Source organism: Ixodes scapularis, unplaced genomic scaffold (genome assembly GCF_016920785.2).
Source record: "Ixodes scapularis isolate PalLabHiFi unplaced genomic scaffold, ASM1692078v2 ptg000299l_1__unscaffolded, whole genome shotgun sequence".
NCBI lineage: Eukaryota > Metazoa > Arthropoda > Arachnida > Ixodida > Ixodidae > Ixodes > Ixodes scapularis.
The window spans coordinates 218,730-237,143 of NW_024609953.1; the positions used below are offsets into that span (position 1 = coordinate 218,730).

The 18,414-nt window shown below is 46.6% G+C and overlaps 1 protein-coding gene across 1 annotated transcript in view; it reads left to right on the forward strand.

The window, feature by feature from the left end:
• Positions 1-18,414, forward strand: part of LOC120849056 (protein unc-80 homolog) — a 220,567-nt gene that overhangs the window by 59,754 nt on the left and 142,399 nt on the right. Inside the window, 2 exon segments of the mRNA XM_040504832.1 lie at positions 9,586-9,695; positions 15,939-16,129. Of these exon segments, the coding sequence (XP_040360766.1) occupies positions 9,586-9,695; positions 15,939-16,129 (301 nt within the window).

The following is an 18,414-nucleotide window of genomic DNA, read 5'->3' on the forward strand; positions in this document are numbered from 1 at the left end:
ATGCGATGGACGAATTATCCGGGGTTGATTATGTCTTAAAGGGACAATGAAGACGATTTTATTTAATTTTTTTAAATGGTGTTTTTATGCTTCTTGGGAACATAGCATGCTGCCCAATTCTTTGTAGCCATTTGTGACGCGTATTTCTGTGCCTACGAAAGAAGTAAAGAAACCGAAACTGAGCAATCTCCATTCTCGTTCCTGGGCCTCCAAAAACGGAGGTGACGTCAAGTGTGAATAGTCGGTATCGGTAGTATTTAGGAGATCGAGATTCTGGTTACCGCGGTGGGTTATAGCAGCGCGGTGGTGTGGTGGCGCGGTCGTTTTGTCGAATCTGTCAACATGGACGGCAATGCCGCTCTCGCGAGCGAGTTCGAGCTTCCGTTCAGTAGCCCAACACAAACGGAACGGGAGTACGTGTGTGGCGACCTCCGCCGTCACCCGAGGGAGATCGCCCAGCCGGTAACGAGCGGCCCGCATGCCGAAGTGCCCATAGTTGCTCGTTGGCCGTTTCGCGTCCAGCGTAGCAAAGAAAAAAACATTTATGCTGCTTTATTTACGGTTTAGTAATCCTTTCCGGTCCGATTTATGCTTTTCATGGTTACTCAAGCGGAAATTAGAACAGTATTCCTAAAAACGGAGAACCAAAACGTGACCAAGGGCGCGTTTCTCGTTTTGACCAATCGCTGAGTCGTCTCTTGTGACGTCGCGCTTCTTGGCTTCGCATCGGTCATGTGAGCTCTGCTTCTCCTGGCTTCTCCCGCAACTCTCGGGGCGTCGCTCCAGTCGATTCCGGTACGATTATTACCGCGACTGTTTAATTGATTTGCACGGCACACAAGCGCCGGTTTCGGCTGAAATTTGGGCAACGTGGCCTGAGACGTGCTTGGAACCCAGTTCAATCGCCAAAAAGATGTCCGAAATTGCCTTCATTGTCCCTTTAAAGGACTTATGTAAAGGAAAAAACATTTTTTTTAGGCAGCTTAGATGGAAAAAGGATGTCATAAAACGATTTTACAACAAAGAAAAAAAATGTTTAGAGCTATATTTACGGCGCTATACAAATTTGTAGTTGGCGCTCGCGGGAGCCGCCGCTAATCACGTGGTAGGCCCGCGTGCCGCCGCGCTGCGTCGCCGCCGCACGCTGAGCGTTGTGCGAACGCCGGTTCAACGCGTTTCTCCACGCCGCCGTCGCCGCCGCCGCACAAGTTCGTCTGCTTCGGGGCGCCGCCGCCGTCGTCTGACCGGCGCACAGGTCTATCACGTCTGCTTGTGCTTTTTCAGGAGTTTCGTTTGGGCTCTAAAAGTTACCTATTAATCTTAGTTTTTTGTTATACTTCAAACAAAGATGAATAAGTTACTTTTAGAGGCCATAGGAAGCTTCCGAAAGAACGCAAGCACCACGTGATAAATAAGGACCAGTCACGTGATAAATACGGACCACTTTTCCGCGGTGCCCGCGGGCGCCAACTACAAATTCGTTTTGCGCCGTAAATATAGCTCTAAAAATTTTTTTTCTTCGTTGTAAAATCGTTTTATGGCATCTTTTTTCCATCTAAGCCGTTTAAAAAAAAAGTTTTTTTCCTTTGCATGTGTCCTTTAAGTCGGGCAGTATCACGCAATGTTTTAGGTTAGCTAATTGAATGAATTGAACATTGTTCAGCTGAAGAGCCCTATGATACATTGTTAAGAGTTTGAACACATATATTGAATTGTTTCTATGTTTAGGGTTTAAATGCCCCAAAGCAGTATGTATAAATAAAATAAATAAATAAATAAATAAATAACTAAATAAATAAATAATGGTGCAGTAGGATGAGGAAATGGAACACAAGAAATTGCACGCACTGCCCTTTTTTGTAAGGGGTACAACTTTTTAAGGTTTGTTATTGTTGTGGTGCCCCAACTAAGGTTGCAGTAATTCAGATGTGAACAAACTAACCAATTATAAACAGTTAATTTGTAATGAGTAGAAAGTATAGTTTTAAATTTTGTTATTAGCGCAACACTTTTAGATCCTTTTGCTTGAACATGATCTATATGAGCACTCCGGATCATATTGTGAGAAAAAAACACATCCAGTATTTTAAAAGAATTTACGAATTCAATTTTTTTATTGTTTATTGTAAGGTAAAGTGGAACATTTATCCTTTTATTTCTAGGTTTAAAAATAATAGCTTTGGTTTTTCTACAGTTCAATTTCAATTTGTTGTTGGGTGTCCAGGCGGTAATTTTCTTTAAAACTTCTTGAATTGTGTCGATAGAAGTACTTACATAGTAATGTGAACAAAAAATACTTGTATTATCCACGTAAATAATCAGCTTTACACCACTGTTTTGAGCCACGTTTACAATGTCGTTAATGTACAAAATAAATAAAAATGGGCCTAAAATGCTGCCCTGAGGAACTCACTATGTTATGGCTAGCCTATCTGAATGAAAATTTAGAAAGGACATCCATTGATTTGTCGAATTACGAACAAAGGTTTGTAATGTACCTTGTAGTACAAAAAAAAATTGTAGAGCCCTTCCACTTCACATCAAGATGGAGGACCAGCGAAGCTGTTATTGTTACAACGTCGAGGACAATTCCTAAAGGACGAAATCTAGAACAACCTCAAGGACGACTTCTAGGACGACCTCAAGAATGAGTTTTGGAACGACCTTGAGGACGACGTCTAGGACGACCTCAAGGACAACTTCTAGGACAACCTCGAGGATAACGCCTAGAGGACAATGTCTAGGACGGCCTCGGATTACCTCAAGGACGACTTCTAGGACGACCTCAAGAATGAGTTCTGGAACGACCTTGAGGACGACGTCTAGGACGGCCTCAAGGACAACTTCTAGGACAACCTCGAGGATAACGCCTAGAGGACAATGTCTAGGACGGCCTCGGATTACCTCAAGGACGACTTCTAGGACGACCTCAAGAATGAGTTCTGGAACGACCTTGAGGACGACGTCTAGGACGGCCTCAAGGACAACTTCTAGGACAACCTCGAGGATAACGCCTAGAGGACAATGTCTAGGACGGCCTCGGATTACCTCAAGGACGACTTCTAGGACGACCTCAAGAATGAGTTCTGGAACGACCTTGAGGACGACGTCTAGGACGACCTCAAGGACAGCTTCTAGGACAACCTCGAGGATAACGCCTAGAGGACAATGTCTAGGACGGCCTCGGATTACCTCAAGGACGACTTCTAGGACGACCTCAAGAATGAGTTCTGGAACGACCTTGAGGACGACGTCTAGGACGACCTCAAGGACAACTTCTAGGACAACCTCGAGGATAACGCCTAGAGGACAATGTCTAGGACGGCCTCGGATTACCTCAAGGATGACTTCTAGGATGACCTCAAGAATGAGTTCTGGAACGACCTCGAGGACGACGTCCAGGATGACCTCGAGGGCGACGTCTAGGACAACCTCAAGGACGATGTCTAGGACGACCTCAAGGACGACTTCTAGAACAACCTTGAAGACAACGCCTAGAGGATGACCTCTTGGACAATCTCTCGGACGACCTCGAGGACGACTTCTAGGATGACCTCGAGACGAAATGTCTTATAAATTGTTGGTATTGTTATGCAAGTCGGAGGTATTTGTTTTTAAACAAGGGATTAGGACCTCACTATCTAGTAATGCCGAGGAAGGCTGATTCATGCTGGTTCCCCTCTCTTTTTATTATTATTTATTCATACTTGCGACAACCAGTGGGGAGTCGCGCGCAGCAGCCACTGCGAGCATCGTCGCCACGCGCCTGCCAGTGGGACCTTTGGTATCAGGGAAACTAAACGCCATTTTCACGCTTCAAACTGGTGACGTCGGCTCGCTCCATGTGACAGTTAATGCTCTCGCATTAAAAATAAAAGAATTTACCTGCAAAGCAGATGACAAGAGTATTATGCGCTTGTTGATTGGAGGTCTGCTGCTGATCTGCGGCTGGTTTGGCTCTGCATTTTTCTTTTAAAGGCTGCGATGGTTGTAGGCGCCCACTTGTGGTGATCCTTAGGATGATGATGCGGTGATGACTTGTGCCGACAGCTTGTGCCTTGCGTCCCTCAGGCTTGGCCACATGAAGATGACTGGGCAGGCCAACGGATGGCGAGCCATCAAAAGTGCCAATAGCCGGTGCTGCAAAGCAGATGAAAAGTTTGTTATGTGCTTGTTGAACGGATTACTGCTGCCAAAGTGCCTTGTGCACTCGGTTCTGCTGAACATTACAGAATGTAACTAATGCGGCATTGTTGCTTTTCATTATTTATTTTACGTGTTTTATGGAGACAAAGAAGCTGAATTTTGTGTCATAAAATTTGCAGGTAATGGGAGATTTGCTGTCGGAAAAAGGGGTGTATTTTTATTAAACTGCGGTGCAGACAATGTGAAAATTTTTTGCTCGGTGCGTCAGAACCGTTAGTGTTATGGAGTCGCCGACACATCAACGCTCGCGATCTCCAAAGTCCAAAGCGACTGAAAGAACCACCGTTCGCATGGAGCCCGAGAAATAAACATCCGTTCCCTCGCTTCACGCGTAACCTGAGCGCCTCGTACCAGATTCGTCTTTTTTTATTTCGTTTCATCTGTAATAAATGAGGCCTCAGTCTTCAGCCTCACTCCGCCACAAAAGGTTGTCTGTGTGTTCTCTTTGCCAAAGTGGGATTGCTCCGCGAGTCTACTAATAATTAGTAAAGCGCAGGACTGACTACAAACGAAGGAACAATGAACAGGCCCTCAACTTTTGCCGACATCGGTGCTACGCAACAATCGGTAATGGCAACTTTTCGCATCTCTCCACCCGAAGCCTTCAGTTTTACAACACCTAACAAATGGCCGGCGTGGAAGAAGAGATTCAAGCGCTTCCACAGTGCATCAGGCCTGGCATCTCAACCATCATCACACCAAGTCGACGCTCTCATTTAACGTCATGGGACCACAAGCTGAAGACGTCTACAGACCTTCAAGCTGTCCGACACCGAAGCTCAAGACTTCGACAAGATAAAGGAGAACTTTGAACGTTACTTCATTCCCCGTCGACGGGAGACGGAAACTGTCAAGGAGTACGTCACTGCTCTTCATGGACTAGCCACTACGTGCAACTATGGACCACTGAAGGAAGAATCGATCCGCGACAGGCTGATTGTTGGTCTTGGGGATGGCAGGAGTTCGGAAAAACTTCAACTGGATCGTGTTCTGGACCTGCAGAAGGCCATCGCTGCTGCGCTACAGTTGGAAGTGATTAAGAAGCAACAAGTGGAACCCCAGCCGACAAAAGAAAAGGATGCCAACGTTGATTGTATAGCAGCCAAAATTGAGACAGCATCAGGGCCTGCTCAGCGAGGAGCTGAACGTTCAAATGTTCGAACTCCTACTAAGAAGACCGCAATACCCAAACCAAAAGGCAAACCTTGCCATTGCTGTGGTCAAGAAGCTCACCCGAGGAGCGTGTGTCTGGCGAGGAACGCAGGCTGCAACAGATGTAAGAAAAAGGGTTATTTTGCAACCGTCTGCAAATCTTCAACTACCGTGAACTCCCTCGTACACGAACAAGGATTCGTAGGAGCTGTAGCTTTTCCTCAAACAGCAAAATGGGACATTTACATATTTGTCGACAAAACTCCTGTTGTTTTCCGAATAGACACTGGAGCAGACGAAACGGTGTAACCAGCTGCCATCTTTCAAAAGGTCTTTGCAAAGTGCCACAAGCTCTCCGAGCCCCAACGCCGACTTCATGGTCCAGATGGACGACCCCTCAGCTTGGATGAAGCTCAACTGCCGTGGGCAACAAGCACTCAAAGAAGTTTACATTGTGAAAGGACTTTGCAAACCTCTCTTGGGTAAGCTAGCTATCGCAAAGTATCGGCTTGGCCCTCAAATCTGCATGACTGCAAACAAAGCTTGCGAACTGAAGAAAGAGTTCTCTCACCTGTTTCAAGGACTGGGAGCTCTTGAAGGTGCTCACGTTCTCAAGCTGAAACCTAACGTGACGCCGTTTGCTATCGTATCACCGAGAAGAGTACCGTTTTCGCTGTATCGTAAAACGCAGAAAGAGCTAGAAAACATGCAGTCGCAAGTTGTCATCTCTCCAGTAGAAGAACCTACTGAATGGTGCGCGCCGATGGTCATCGTCCCCAAACCGTCTGGCAAAATTCACATTTGTGTTGATCTCATCCAACTAAACAAGCACATTCAATGTGAATATCGCCCCATCCCTTCAGTGGAGCACACGCTGGGAAGGCTAGCGGAAGCCAAAATCTTCTCAAAGCTGGACTCGAATTCGGGGTTCTGGCAGCTCCTTTTAGAAGAGAAGTCACGACTCCTGACGACATTCATCACTCCGTTTGTAAGTTTTTGTTTTATTTACCCACCAATCGGAATCACGTCGGCTCCGGAACACTTCCAGAGAGTTATTACCCGACTTCTTCAAGGAACGGAAGGAGTACTTTGCCACATGGACGATGTCTTGATATGGGCGTCATGCCCGAGCAGCACGAGCAACGTCGGCGAGAAGTCCTCAGGCAACTCTCATCTGCAGGACTCGTGCCCAATGACGATAAATGCGTCTTTCGAGTGACAAGTATCAAGTTCCTAGGTCATCAAGTAGACAGCGATGATGTCCGTCCAGACGAGACAATTGTCAACGCTGTGAAACAGATTCCCATACCATCTTCAAAGCAAGAATTCAAGCACATCATGGGTATGGTGACATACCTAGGACGATTCATGCCACACCTGTCTGACCTACTGCATCCATTATCGTCACTACTCAGTTCCAAAGTGGACCTTGTGTGGGATCATCCTCAGCAGAAAGCCTTCACAAAGTGGAAGGAAATAAAGATTAAATAGCGCAAAGGTTAGACAAAGGACAAAAAACAGAACATGTAGGCAGGACAGGCGCTTGTCCTGTCTACATGTTCTGTCCTTTGTCTAACCTTTGCGCTATTTAATTCTTATATCATGAATATCCAACTAGCCCACCTCAATATCTTAGCGGAAGGAAATCCTCTCAACCTGTCCCGTTACTGGAATTTACGACGCCAACAAACGATCGATTGTATCGGCAGATGCGTCATCCTACGGCCTGGGAGCAGTGCAGCGTCAAGAGCAGGAGGATGGATCATATCGCGTCACCGCTTTTGCGTCCAGGACACTCACCGAAACAGAGAAGGGGTATGCCCAAATCGAAAAAGAAAGTTTGGCACGCACGTGGGCATGCGAAAAATTCTGAGATTACATCGTGGGAACACACTTTGTACTGGAAACTGACCACAAACCTCTCATTTCTTTGTTTGGATCAAAGTTATTGGACGACCTAACCCCACGTCTTCAGAGACTGCGCATGCGTCTAATGCGCTACTCATTCGCAGTTGTCCACGTTCCGGGCAAGGAACTCCAAGCAGCTGACCCGTTGTCAAGAAGCCCTCTGCCACAGCGGCAAGACAGAGAGATGCAAGAAGAAACCAATTGCTTCATTCGACACATAGAAACGTCCCTACCCGCAATGCAAACCGGTCTTCAACGGCTAACGGCAGAACAGAAAAAAGACCATGTTTGCCAAAGACTCGCTAGCTAAAGTTGTCGAGATCTCGGAAAAGACTTCAAAGAGTACTACGAGTACTGTCATCACATTGCTGTGCAAAACAGCCTTCTCATGAATGGTTCTAGAATAGTGGTACCAGTATCCTGTCGTCCACATATCCTGCAACAACTTCATGAAGGTTACATGGGCATAGGAAAATGCAAAGCACAGGCAAATGTATCAGTGTGGTGGCCGAGGATAAACAATCATATTGAGCGCCTGGTGAACAACAGTTGTTCGAAGACGCGCTCCCGCGAAAGTGGAAGGACGGAGGCACAAAAATTATTCCAAATTCTCAGTGTTACATACTATACACACTTATACTTGTATGTGCAGGCAAGATAGAGGGATATCCAGCTCAGCTCTGTAGTGGCTTCAAATTTTAAGTGAGACGTGTGCTGGAATGACGTGCAAGAACTGAGAACTTCGCCGCCGGGCGTGTCGCGTCCCAAAGGATCAACTGTCGAGCACACACACGCTGAAAAAAACATTTCCATTGCCACGTAGGACAGAAACCTCTGAGGCATGCGACACAGTGACACATGACTCCGTCAACACGTCAAGACAATGACAACAACACCATCAGAAATAAAACGAAACCACGAAACAGCTACCACTGTAACAACTGCGTTGACGGGGGACGGCGAACGAATAAAGCCACCATTTTGACGTTGTACTGAAGCGATGTCACAGACGTCAAAATGACATTTTAATCATTTGACAGTGGTCGCCGAAATAGTCACTGCCTTTAGTTTTTTTTGTCTGGTATCTACTAGCAGGTTTGTATGAAGCCTGTACGAATGGTCCCTATGGCACATACAAACTTCCGTATGGCTCATACAAATAGGCACATAAGCAGGCACATACAAACAGGCGACAGCTTCTGGACTTCATTTAACCGGTAAAGTGCAACCTTTTAACATGACATAAAACATGCTGTAAATCACCGAGTGCTCACACAAAACTTGGAGATAGCCACAAGAAACTGGGAATGAATACGTGATAAGCCTTAAAGCAGAAGGTACACACAAGAGGGTGGGCCCTTGTTTGGTCTGACGGAACTGTGTTAATTTTTAAAGCAGCCTCGTTAGTCTTGTCAAACCTGCTTGTCACTGGCACTGTCTCGTCAAGCTTTGCCGCTTCACACCGACATGCATGCATAAGGCTTCACTGTTTTGCACCGACTTCTTGGAGGGGCAGCTGATGCGGAGGAGCACGTGTGCCCGGCCAAGTTGGCATCGTGCGTAGTTTTCATACGAAGGCACGGGGTTTGAATCCCGCCAGCCTAATCCTTCGTGCAGCTCTTTTAAAATTTTCTAGTAGCATCTTGTAAGATATAGTTTCTTCCTGTTCAGAGTGTACTAGACTACATGGTCTGTATAAAAGAAACTAAGACTGGCAACATTGAAACAGTCGCCCATCGTTGCCGACACAGGATGCTCATTACCGTCTGTTTTAATTTGTAGGTGCACGTTTACCTTATTAAATGTTAATTTTTAGCTTCTACACGAGCCTACGTTTTCATCTGTGACACTTTGGTAGATATGGGGGGCACCGGAATGTCATGGAATGACATAGATTGCGTGCGGTTCCCACGTGTGCACACGGCGACATGTTTTTTGCCTACATCTGAAATGTTTCGAAAGGAGGTGGTGGGCACTTATTGTGACACTGGTGCATGCTTGGTATTTTGCGCTATAATCTGTTGCGACTCAAGGAGGTAGGGCGGGAGAAAGGAAGATTGGGGAGGTGGGAGCAGACAGAACGCTGGAGAGGAGAGGGAGAGGCCTTCTCCTTTCTTTAGCGTTTAAGCTTCCTCCTCTCCGGCCTTTCTTTCCCTCGCCCTACCTTCTTGAGTTGCAACGGACTATAGGCTTTTGTTTTACCTACTCATTTCTGAGCCGTGCTCGACGTGGAACCTCTTTGGGGACAAGCTGAAACAAACGGGGAAAACAAAGCGGGTTGTGTTCATTCCCATTGTTGAAAGGGTCGTGCCTTTGCAGGTTCCTTCGGGAGCTGGTGCGTGAGCGTTCGTTGCCGGAAGTGGTGGACGTCTACCATGCCTTCATGGGCTTCTGCGCCGAGACCGGCTCGTCCCTGCTCTCGCCCCTGAGTGAGTGCTTCCCGTACGACCCCCACATTGCGGTCAGCCCGGCAAGGGCGAGGCCCTTTGCCCCGAATGCGTTAATTCGCATAACGAGCTGCACTTTTCCGGTGAACAGGGGCATTACCACATTTCTGACACCATCTTCCCTGGGACCATGCTATGAATTTCCAATATACTACTTTATTAAATTAACGAACCACCAAGGAGCATGCTGCGAGTATGCGTTGCACGTGCTGGCGCCTGAAACAGTAGCTTTTTTAAAGCAAAAATCGAAAACAAATGACACCTTCTGTGTGTAATCGTGAACGCCTTATTTTAGTTATTTAATTTGAATCTTTTATGCTGATAAGGCGAGCATGTGTAGTCCATGTAGTGCCTACAATCAAAGCATTTTCTCTAATGTGTGGATAATTTGACGCAAGGTTTATATTACGTGCATATAATTTCTGAGCCAACCCTATGCACTTTTGCATCTGGGGCTCAATTTGCAACCAGTGAAGCAGGCTCCATGCATCTGTTATGGGGGGTTTAATGAAGACTTTCAGAAATTTCTAAAAATAGGGTGGTTGAGAAAAGAAACAGACTCTTTCCAGGAACAAACTGCCAGCCACAGCCAGTGCCAGGGACTGCAAAAAACATATACTCCGCCAACTATAGTCCCTGACTGTGCAAGAAACACGGGGTGTGGCCTATTATGGTCACACTGCTTGCTCCGTGATTCGTTCTTCAGCTGTCTGATGTCGCAGTCTCATTGGCCGTGGAGCGACGGTAATATAGATGGAGGACTGGCCACACCTCGCGTTTTTTGAGCCTTCGGTGACCGGGGAGGTCCGACCACAGCCGAGATAACGGCAAGCTCGAGGTGCACGTGGCACCCGCATTAACTTGGCAAGCGCCTAAAGCCACGGAGTATGGCCCCGCACGAACCAATCTGAGCGTCGAAGGGAGGCAGGCGAAAGCACCCTCCTAACATCGCCTCCTTTGGCGTGTCGTTGCGTGTCTTGTTCGGTGCCCGTAGCTTCTGGTGCGTGCTGGATTATGCTAAAACCGAGTCAAGTGCAGCTTGCCTCCCGCGCCTACTACGACGGGCGCCGTACGCCATCTCTGGTCGGCCTTGCGGCACTAGCTCCACTCGACAGTTTCACTGGAAACGATCGCAGCGCAAAGAAATGGAAGGAACAAGCAGACCAAGTGCCGTTTATTTTTTCTACTTGTTTGTTGCATGTTGGTGCCCCTGTCCTTCCAAGTTATCCTCGCCACACTAGCTGTAGTCTGTTGCACATTAAGAAAAGCAGGATAAGCACGAAATTCTTCGCGACTGTTATTGGTGAAAGGGTACGATAATACTTGCGTCTTAATCTGTTGCAGCTGGGTTACATTAGCAGGACAGGCTGCTGCCACGAAGCAGGCAAGTAGAGAGAAGGAAACCAGCAATCATAGTGAGCATATGGCCTTGTGAGAAAAGTGTGCACAACATTTTTTGACACTGACAAAAAAAAAAAAGTGTTTAGTGCCTTGTCAAAAACGACCAAATATTTCAAAACTTAATTAGAATAATTTTGATTTTTTTAAATTTTATTCCGATGTGGTATTTTTTTGTAATCTAATGCCAAATTTTAATGTTCACTAGACCTGCAAGAAGCTCAATTTATCTAGATTTTTATACTTTGCATTAAAGACATTGGTAGTCAGGAGGACAAAGTTTGCTTAACATAGTACACACAATTAGCGCGACAGGGGACGAACACAAGAAAGAAAGAGAAGACAGTACAGAGCAGCTTTTCTTCCCTGTGCTCTTTTTTTCCGCCGAGAACTTGCATCTCACGGGAACGGATACCGCAGATCGCGGACGCAGCAGATTCAAGTTTTATGGTGTAATAAAGACGCGGAAACCCGCTACAATCTTGCCTGTCACGGAAACCGATATCGCATGCGCAGATCGCGGACAAAAACACGGGAATACGCTACAAACTCGCACGTCACAGAAACAAATACTGCAGACCGCGGACGCAACAAAATCGCATTTCACGATGCACTATACACGCGGAAACAACTCATGCGTGTTACAGCTAGAAATCGATATCGGGTGCGCAGATCGCAGACAAACACACGGGAATCCGCTACGAACTCGGGAACGAATACCGCAAATCATGAACACAGCAGATTTGCATTTCACAATGCAATATACATGCGGGAACAACTAGCGTGTTACGCGAGCCGATATCGCGCGCAGATTGCAGACGAAAACGCAAGAACCCGCTATGAACTCTCTTCTCGGACACACCGGTACTGCCTGCGATTCCCGTCGCAGGCGATTCCTGACGCGGCGCGATTCCCGTAGGACATCGCCTGACGTCCAACGGGAATCGAGGGGTGGGCGATGTTTCGGAATTTTTACGTTACAGATATGTAGCCAGAAAAATGGGATGGGTGATCTCTCAAAGAAGGGCGCCCTCACGGGATTTTACGGTAATCAAAGTCACGAAACACCCGTGGCTGAAGTGCTCGTGGCTGAATTGCTCATGGCTGAAGCGATGGTGGCTGATGTGTATATGGCTGAAGCGCCAGTGGCTGAAGCACCCGTAGCTCAAGCACCTTTGGGTGAAGCGCTGGTCGCGTAAGCTGTTAGTGTTGGTCATGTAAGCGCCAGTCGCATAAGCTCGTAAGCGCCGGTAGTTGAAGCTGAAGTGACCTGACGTCCTTGACGTCGTCCTCGATTTCGTCCTAGAGGTGATCCTTGATATCGTCCTAGGGGTCGTCCTAGATGTTGTCTTTGACGTTGTCCTCGAGGTCGTCCTGGACGTTGTCCTTGAGGTCATTCTAGAGGTTGTTCTAGAGGTTGTCCTAAACGTCATTCTTGGCATTGTCCTCTAGGATGTTGTCCTCGAAGCCGTCTTTGACGTCGTCCTCTATGATGTCGTCCTTGATACCATCCTAGACGTCGTCTTTGAGGTCGTCCTAGACGTCGTTCTTGACGTTGTTCTCGTCGCCGTCCTAGACATATCATTTCCTTTCCTCATCATTTTCACTCATGATGTTCCTGTAAAGCTGCCGCATTTCATTGCATTTAGTCAAATAAACAAAGCTGCAACAATTTTTTTTTTTTTTAGTTTGGGTTAAGATTTTTTTTGTCCTTGTGTAAAGGACCGTTTTCGCTTTGTTTACGCAGCTGCACAATCACAACGGAGCTTGCTCTCTCCCTTCGTTGCCCGTGGCATGGAGGGAAATTGGCAGGAGTATGCATTATTGTGTTTGCTTAGCTCGATTATGTAGTGGTTTTATTAAAAGCGCCGCCGGATCTTTGAGACACGTTTTTGAATGTTGAACAGAAAGTGCAAAGGCCACACGAGAGAGCGTGGAGCGTAGTCCTTGTGTTTTTCACTGGACCCGTCATGGGCTGCAGTTCTTCTATATCGTCAAGCTAAAGTGTTTCACGGCATCGACTGTGTATGACATCACGGAGGAAGTAAACCTTGCTGTCCATCGATACAAAGACAGCCATTATTCAGGATGTTGGCAAGGGTTATTTATCAAGAAAGGAGAGGGCCGAAAATGCCAACGCATCGTGGACATGAGTTTCGCTGATGCATGTGCCGCCGATGTGGAGCTGTCTTTCACTGAAGACTCTAGTTTGCTCCTTGCCCCGGTTGGCATCTTGTTTCAAGACTTCGTGAATCTGGACAGCAGCGTCGAAGTCTGCGAACCGCTTACGAACAATGACATTTTAGTCAACCTGACCGGCCGTAGAATGGATGCAGGAGATGTAAGCGAGGAAGAGGCTGTTGAGAGCATCTTAACCGAGCAGCCGAGTGCAAATGAATGTGCATTGAAATATATTGGCACCTTCCGAAGCACACTGTTCGTGCGCATTTCAGGTGTAAACGGCAGAACAACATTGCTAACTACTTTTAGTAAAATCAAGTTCAACTTTGGCCGTTCTTCGCTTTTTTTTTTAAATTTGATCTTTTGGTTAATTTGATTCTAATTTTAAAGTCTCTCTAGGGTCAAATTAACGCAAGTTTACTGTACAGTGTAGACCGCATATAACGTATGTCGCGGGAGGCGCAAAAATCCGCACTATAAGCGGTACCGCGTTATAACCAAAACATAAATTTTTAGGCCAAAATGCATGCCATCAGACAACTTACCTTTGTAAAAGAATTTATTTTATGTTAGATGAAAAATAAAGCTTAGTTTGAAGAAACTCTTTATTTCACCAGGCTAGTACACTTCTCCCTCAAGTGTGTCACACATTTTGAAAGAAATGAGTGACTTTTGCCTGGCGCAGCCTTTTAACGGCGTCGCAGGTTGCGGACGGACGTTGCGAGCGTTCAGGATTGCTAACCCTAATCACTTTTCTCCAGCGATGAAAACGCGTGAAAATTCGCATCCTTTATACGGTACTTGCCAGTAATACCTTCAACTTGAGCACAGGCGTTAAATGCTCCTAATAAGAAATCCGGGCGATGCTCGAAAACACAAATGCTTAGAAAGCACCACTGTAGTCGAAGTAAACAAACACGACGACACGGGCGTTTCTGCCGTCTTGAGAGTGCCGCCACAACATCGCAGCACGAGTAGGTGGATCTTCCCTTCTAGTACGTGCTGGGTTATCATAGCGACACACAACGAAAATTCACAGTCAAGGATAGCGCTTTTACGCGGAACGATGAGCTTCTACCACGCCGTCTCCGTCGACGATCAAAACCGATGCTATGTTTGCGGATAGAAGCAGCCGACCGGCCGGCCCGCGACCGGCATGCAATGCGCGCGAACACTTCTCCTCGACCTGCGATTGGTCTGTCGTTGTGGTTGTTTCCACCGTTTCCAACGTAGCGGAGGCAGCGGAGGGACGCACGCTCGTGAACGACACGTGCGTGCGTCCCTCCGTCGCTATGGCAACTGAAGCTTCTCTCTTCGCATCTCCCCGCTTCTTCGAGCAACCTCCTTGCCCCGCGAGTGCAGCTTGCGGCTCGTGCCGTTATCTAGTGTCGCACAGGGAAGCGTGCTCTCTGCGTCGGTCAGTCGGCGCGGTCGCCGGGCTGTTCCGAAAACCGCGCTATAACCGGTATTTCTCTTCGTGCACCCGCATTTTAAGCGGTATGTAATTACATGGAGTTCTATGGGAGGCGAACCGGTGGTTTAAAAAAGCCGCGTTATATTCGGTCCTGCACTATAAGCGGTTACGTTGTAAGTGGTCTATACTGTAAACGGTTTCCGGTTCGGGTTACGGTTATGGTTCGAGTCCCTTATATTTTTTGTGCCGTTCCAAAAAAACAAAATTGGGACGCGTTTTTGGGTTTCGATTTTCTATTGAAACGCATCTTTGCACCACCCTTGGTCCTGCCTTCTGGTGACCGAGACGTGGAAAGCATGTGCGTTATCCTTCCATCCCACGAGAGAGGCGGGGCGGTAGCTTTGTGCCTTGGCCACCGGGGAGCAGGGCTGCTGGAACAAAGGTGCACTTCAGCAGAAAACTGAAACCTAGAAACGCATTCAAAGTGAGCGTCTTTTTGGAATGCTGTAAAATGCTGTACTTGCCTTATATCCTATATCTTTCTAAAATGAGTTGATTGAGTGGTGTTCAGTGAAGCTTCAAAAGTTCCTTATTGAAGCCATATGTTTATTTGCACTAACTAGGAAGTTAATTTTTAAATTTCATGTAATTATTTAACTATTTAGTATGTTTTCTGCTATCCCAGACGTCCACTGTGGCTGTCAGTGTGTTCCCAGGTGTTTCTTTTTTTCTCAAATACCCTATCTCAAGCAATTTTTCAGTCTCCGCTGAAACGCCCGGTATACCTACTTCAATTATGCATACAGGGGGTAATGTGCCCAACGAAATTAATATGATATATTAGCTTCTTATTGGCAACTACAGTTGTCAAGGGTCTTATTATGTGGGTATAAATACATATAGTGAGAGAAAAACGTTTAAATTGCTGTAATGCTACAACAAAAGTTACCTAGTCAGTTGTGGGAGCCTCATCTGCAGGAAGTATACAGTTAATCAGAAAATTATATAAATTGGTTTTAAACATAATAAAAAGCTTTTTGGAAGGCATTGATAAATATTCCTAGAATTTCCACGGCACTTCCTAAGCGGAAGAAAATGTTCACGCAGTGCAAGTTGGTGCAAAATGCCGTTGCATTTCATTGACAATCTGCGCAGCTGTTTCGGCCATAACATTTTTAAGTTGCTCCAGGCTCTGCAGTCATTGCAGCCTTGTGGCGCCCCCTGGTGTGCAGCCCAGAAGCGTACGAGCACGACGAGCAGTCAGGAGGGTGCCACGCACACCGGCTATGCCAACAACTTTGGAGCCGGCCCCGGGGGTGCTTCGTCTAAGGGCATCGAGGGGGTCGTGGTCACCTGCACCTTCAAGGCCCTGGTTACCCGGCTGGCACGCTGTGGGAAGGACCTCAAGAACCAGGACAACATGGTGGGGCCGAAAACAGCAGTTTCCTTTCTCTTAGTCGCTGTCGTCTCACCCTCCTTTAAGTGGCCGTTTCATTAAAAAATGTTGGTGCATAAATCGCACCTATATACTTATATGGTCGGCGTGGCGAATCAGCATTTATAATCCCGCGTATGTCTGTTGTGATTGCGACATATGTGCAAGCAAGAGCCAGTTTCATTATTCTCGCCAACGAGTCGAGCAAGAAACATGAAACCTTGTAGTAAATATGTGCAGATCGAGTATATACTTATAGTTGCTAAGCAACGACACCAACAATAATGTGGCTCGTGAAACGAGCCACGTTAGCAGCGCGCGTCGCGGGGGCACTTGAGGCCGGCAAGCTCGAGAGCGAGCATCGATACCAGCCGGCTCCTTTGATCAACGGCAGAGCTCCCAGACCAGCTACCACTCCTTCCAGGCGTGTAAATAAATGAAGGGGCCAATTCGGCCACTTCATGCTTACAGAAAGAAGAAAAAAAAGTGCATATAAATTTATAATGCAATTAATGCAAAGGTTGCATTAATCGCATTATATGCATATAAGTTGCACCGTCTGATAAAACATACCAGCGAAAACTTTGAAAAAAATCTTAAGCTTAATCATTAGAAAATGCAATATTTTAGTGATAGAATCACTCATTTGCATTAGACAGCTTGCCTGCAGCACCAAATCCTCCCCTAGCGGTGGAAACAGCCTGCCTCTGAGAAAGTGCGTGCTCATCGCACCGTCCACGCTCTCTGTCCTGCTCTTTTTGTTCTGTGGTCGGGGCGACATAAAGTGCAATGAATCACCTAATCCTGTTAGAAGCACTGCCATCATTTGCTTCCCATCTATTCGGTTTGCAACCCTAGCACACTTTTTGTCAACCGGTATTGTGGCAGCACAGGGAGTGCTGTCAGACGTCGCGTGAATTTGATACTGGGTGGGGCGATTTTTTGGCACAAAGCTTTACCAAAAGCCAACAAGCTCTTGTGCATTTGTATTTTACATCCTTTTTTCTTCTCTTCTTGCATCAGAATGGCTGACACGAACTGGTCAGGAAGCTTAATTCGCTCATTTCTCAATTTCGAGTGTATGCTACAGGATGCGGCTCTCCGAAAGCCTTCGGTCACACTGGTATAAACCAGAAGAGACTGGCATTGTGTGGCTACCAGTAGCGGCTCCCAGGCGTTTGAAACCTCAAATTCAGTAGCAATATCACAAGGGATCTTTTTGTGCAAACCTTGAAAAGGGGTCAAGATCAAGTCACCAAACTGCCTCACGCAGGGTTTGCTTACTGGGAAGGGTAGCCTTTCTGATTACCGTATTTTCTGGACTATAATCCTCACCTGGTGCATAGTCCTCAGGAGAAAATTTACGGTCAAAAATAAAAATTCTTCCTTAGATAGTCTGCACCCGGTGCATAGTATGCATGCCGTGCCTACTTGACGGTGACAGCGCAGGAAAAGTCAATCTCACACCAGACAGTCAGGAAGACAAGCACACGCACGCCGTGCCTAGTCTGATACAAGCTCACAAAGAAGCTTGTATCATACATAATATTAATAAAATCTTTCACGTCTTGCCACAGTGACTGATCTAGAAAAATACATATCCTTGTACTGCCTGCACCTATAGATAGTCCATATTGGGTAAAATTTCAACTTTTAGACATGTATAATCAGGGTGTCTAGCAACCGGGAAAACCGGGAATTGTCAGGGAAATTTTAATTAGCGGAAAAAATCAGGGAATTGTCAGGAGAATTGTCAAAAAGCGAGCCCAGTCAGGAAAAATGAGCCGGAAACGCCATCGAGTGCCCTGAGCAAAGACTTGAGGACTTCAGGGCAGAAATATAGGCTATAAATTCTGCTTAGAGTGAAACGTGGGCTCTGCTCCCCCTATGTAGAGTGTGCTACCCGATCCAAAGAAAACAACCGACAAATCCAGTCCGAGCCATGGATTGGTTTGGATTGACAGCACGACACTAAACTAGATCCAGTTAGAGCTGCTAGATTTAGTAACAATCGGGAAAGCCGCAGACTCCAATCCAATCCAAGCCTTCAGCCGAAAGTATCCGAAAGTGCATCTGGCGGCCACGTTGCCATTTGGTTATTGACATGTGTGGTCAAGGAGGTTATAAGTACTAGGAGGGGGCACATTGCAATATTGGTGAAGCCTAGTCGTAAAAAGTTTAAATTATATTGTGCCCAATGTGACCGCAGATCTCTCTGGCGATTGGTGCGCGTGACATGTCACTGCGAAATGGATGTTTGATTGTAGAAGGAT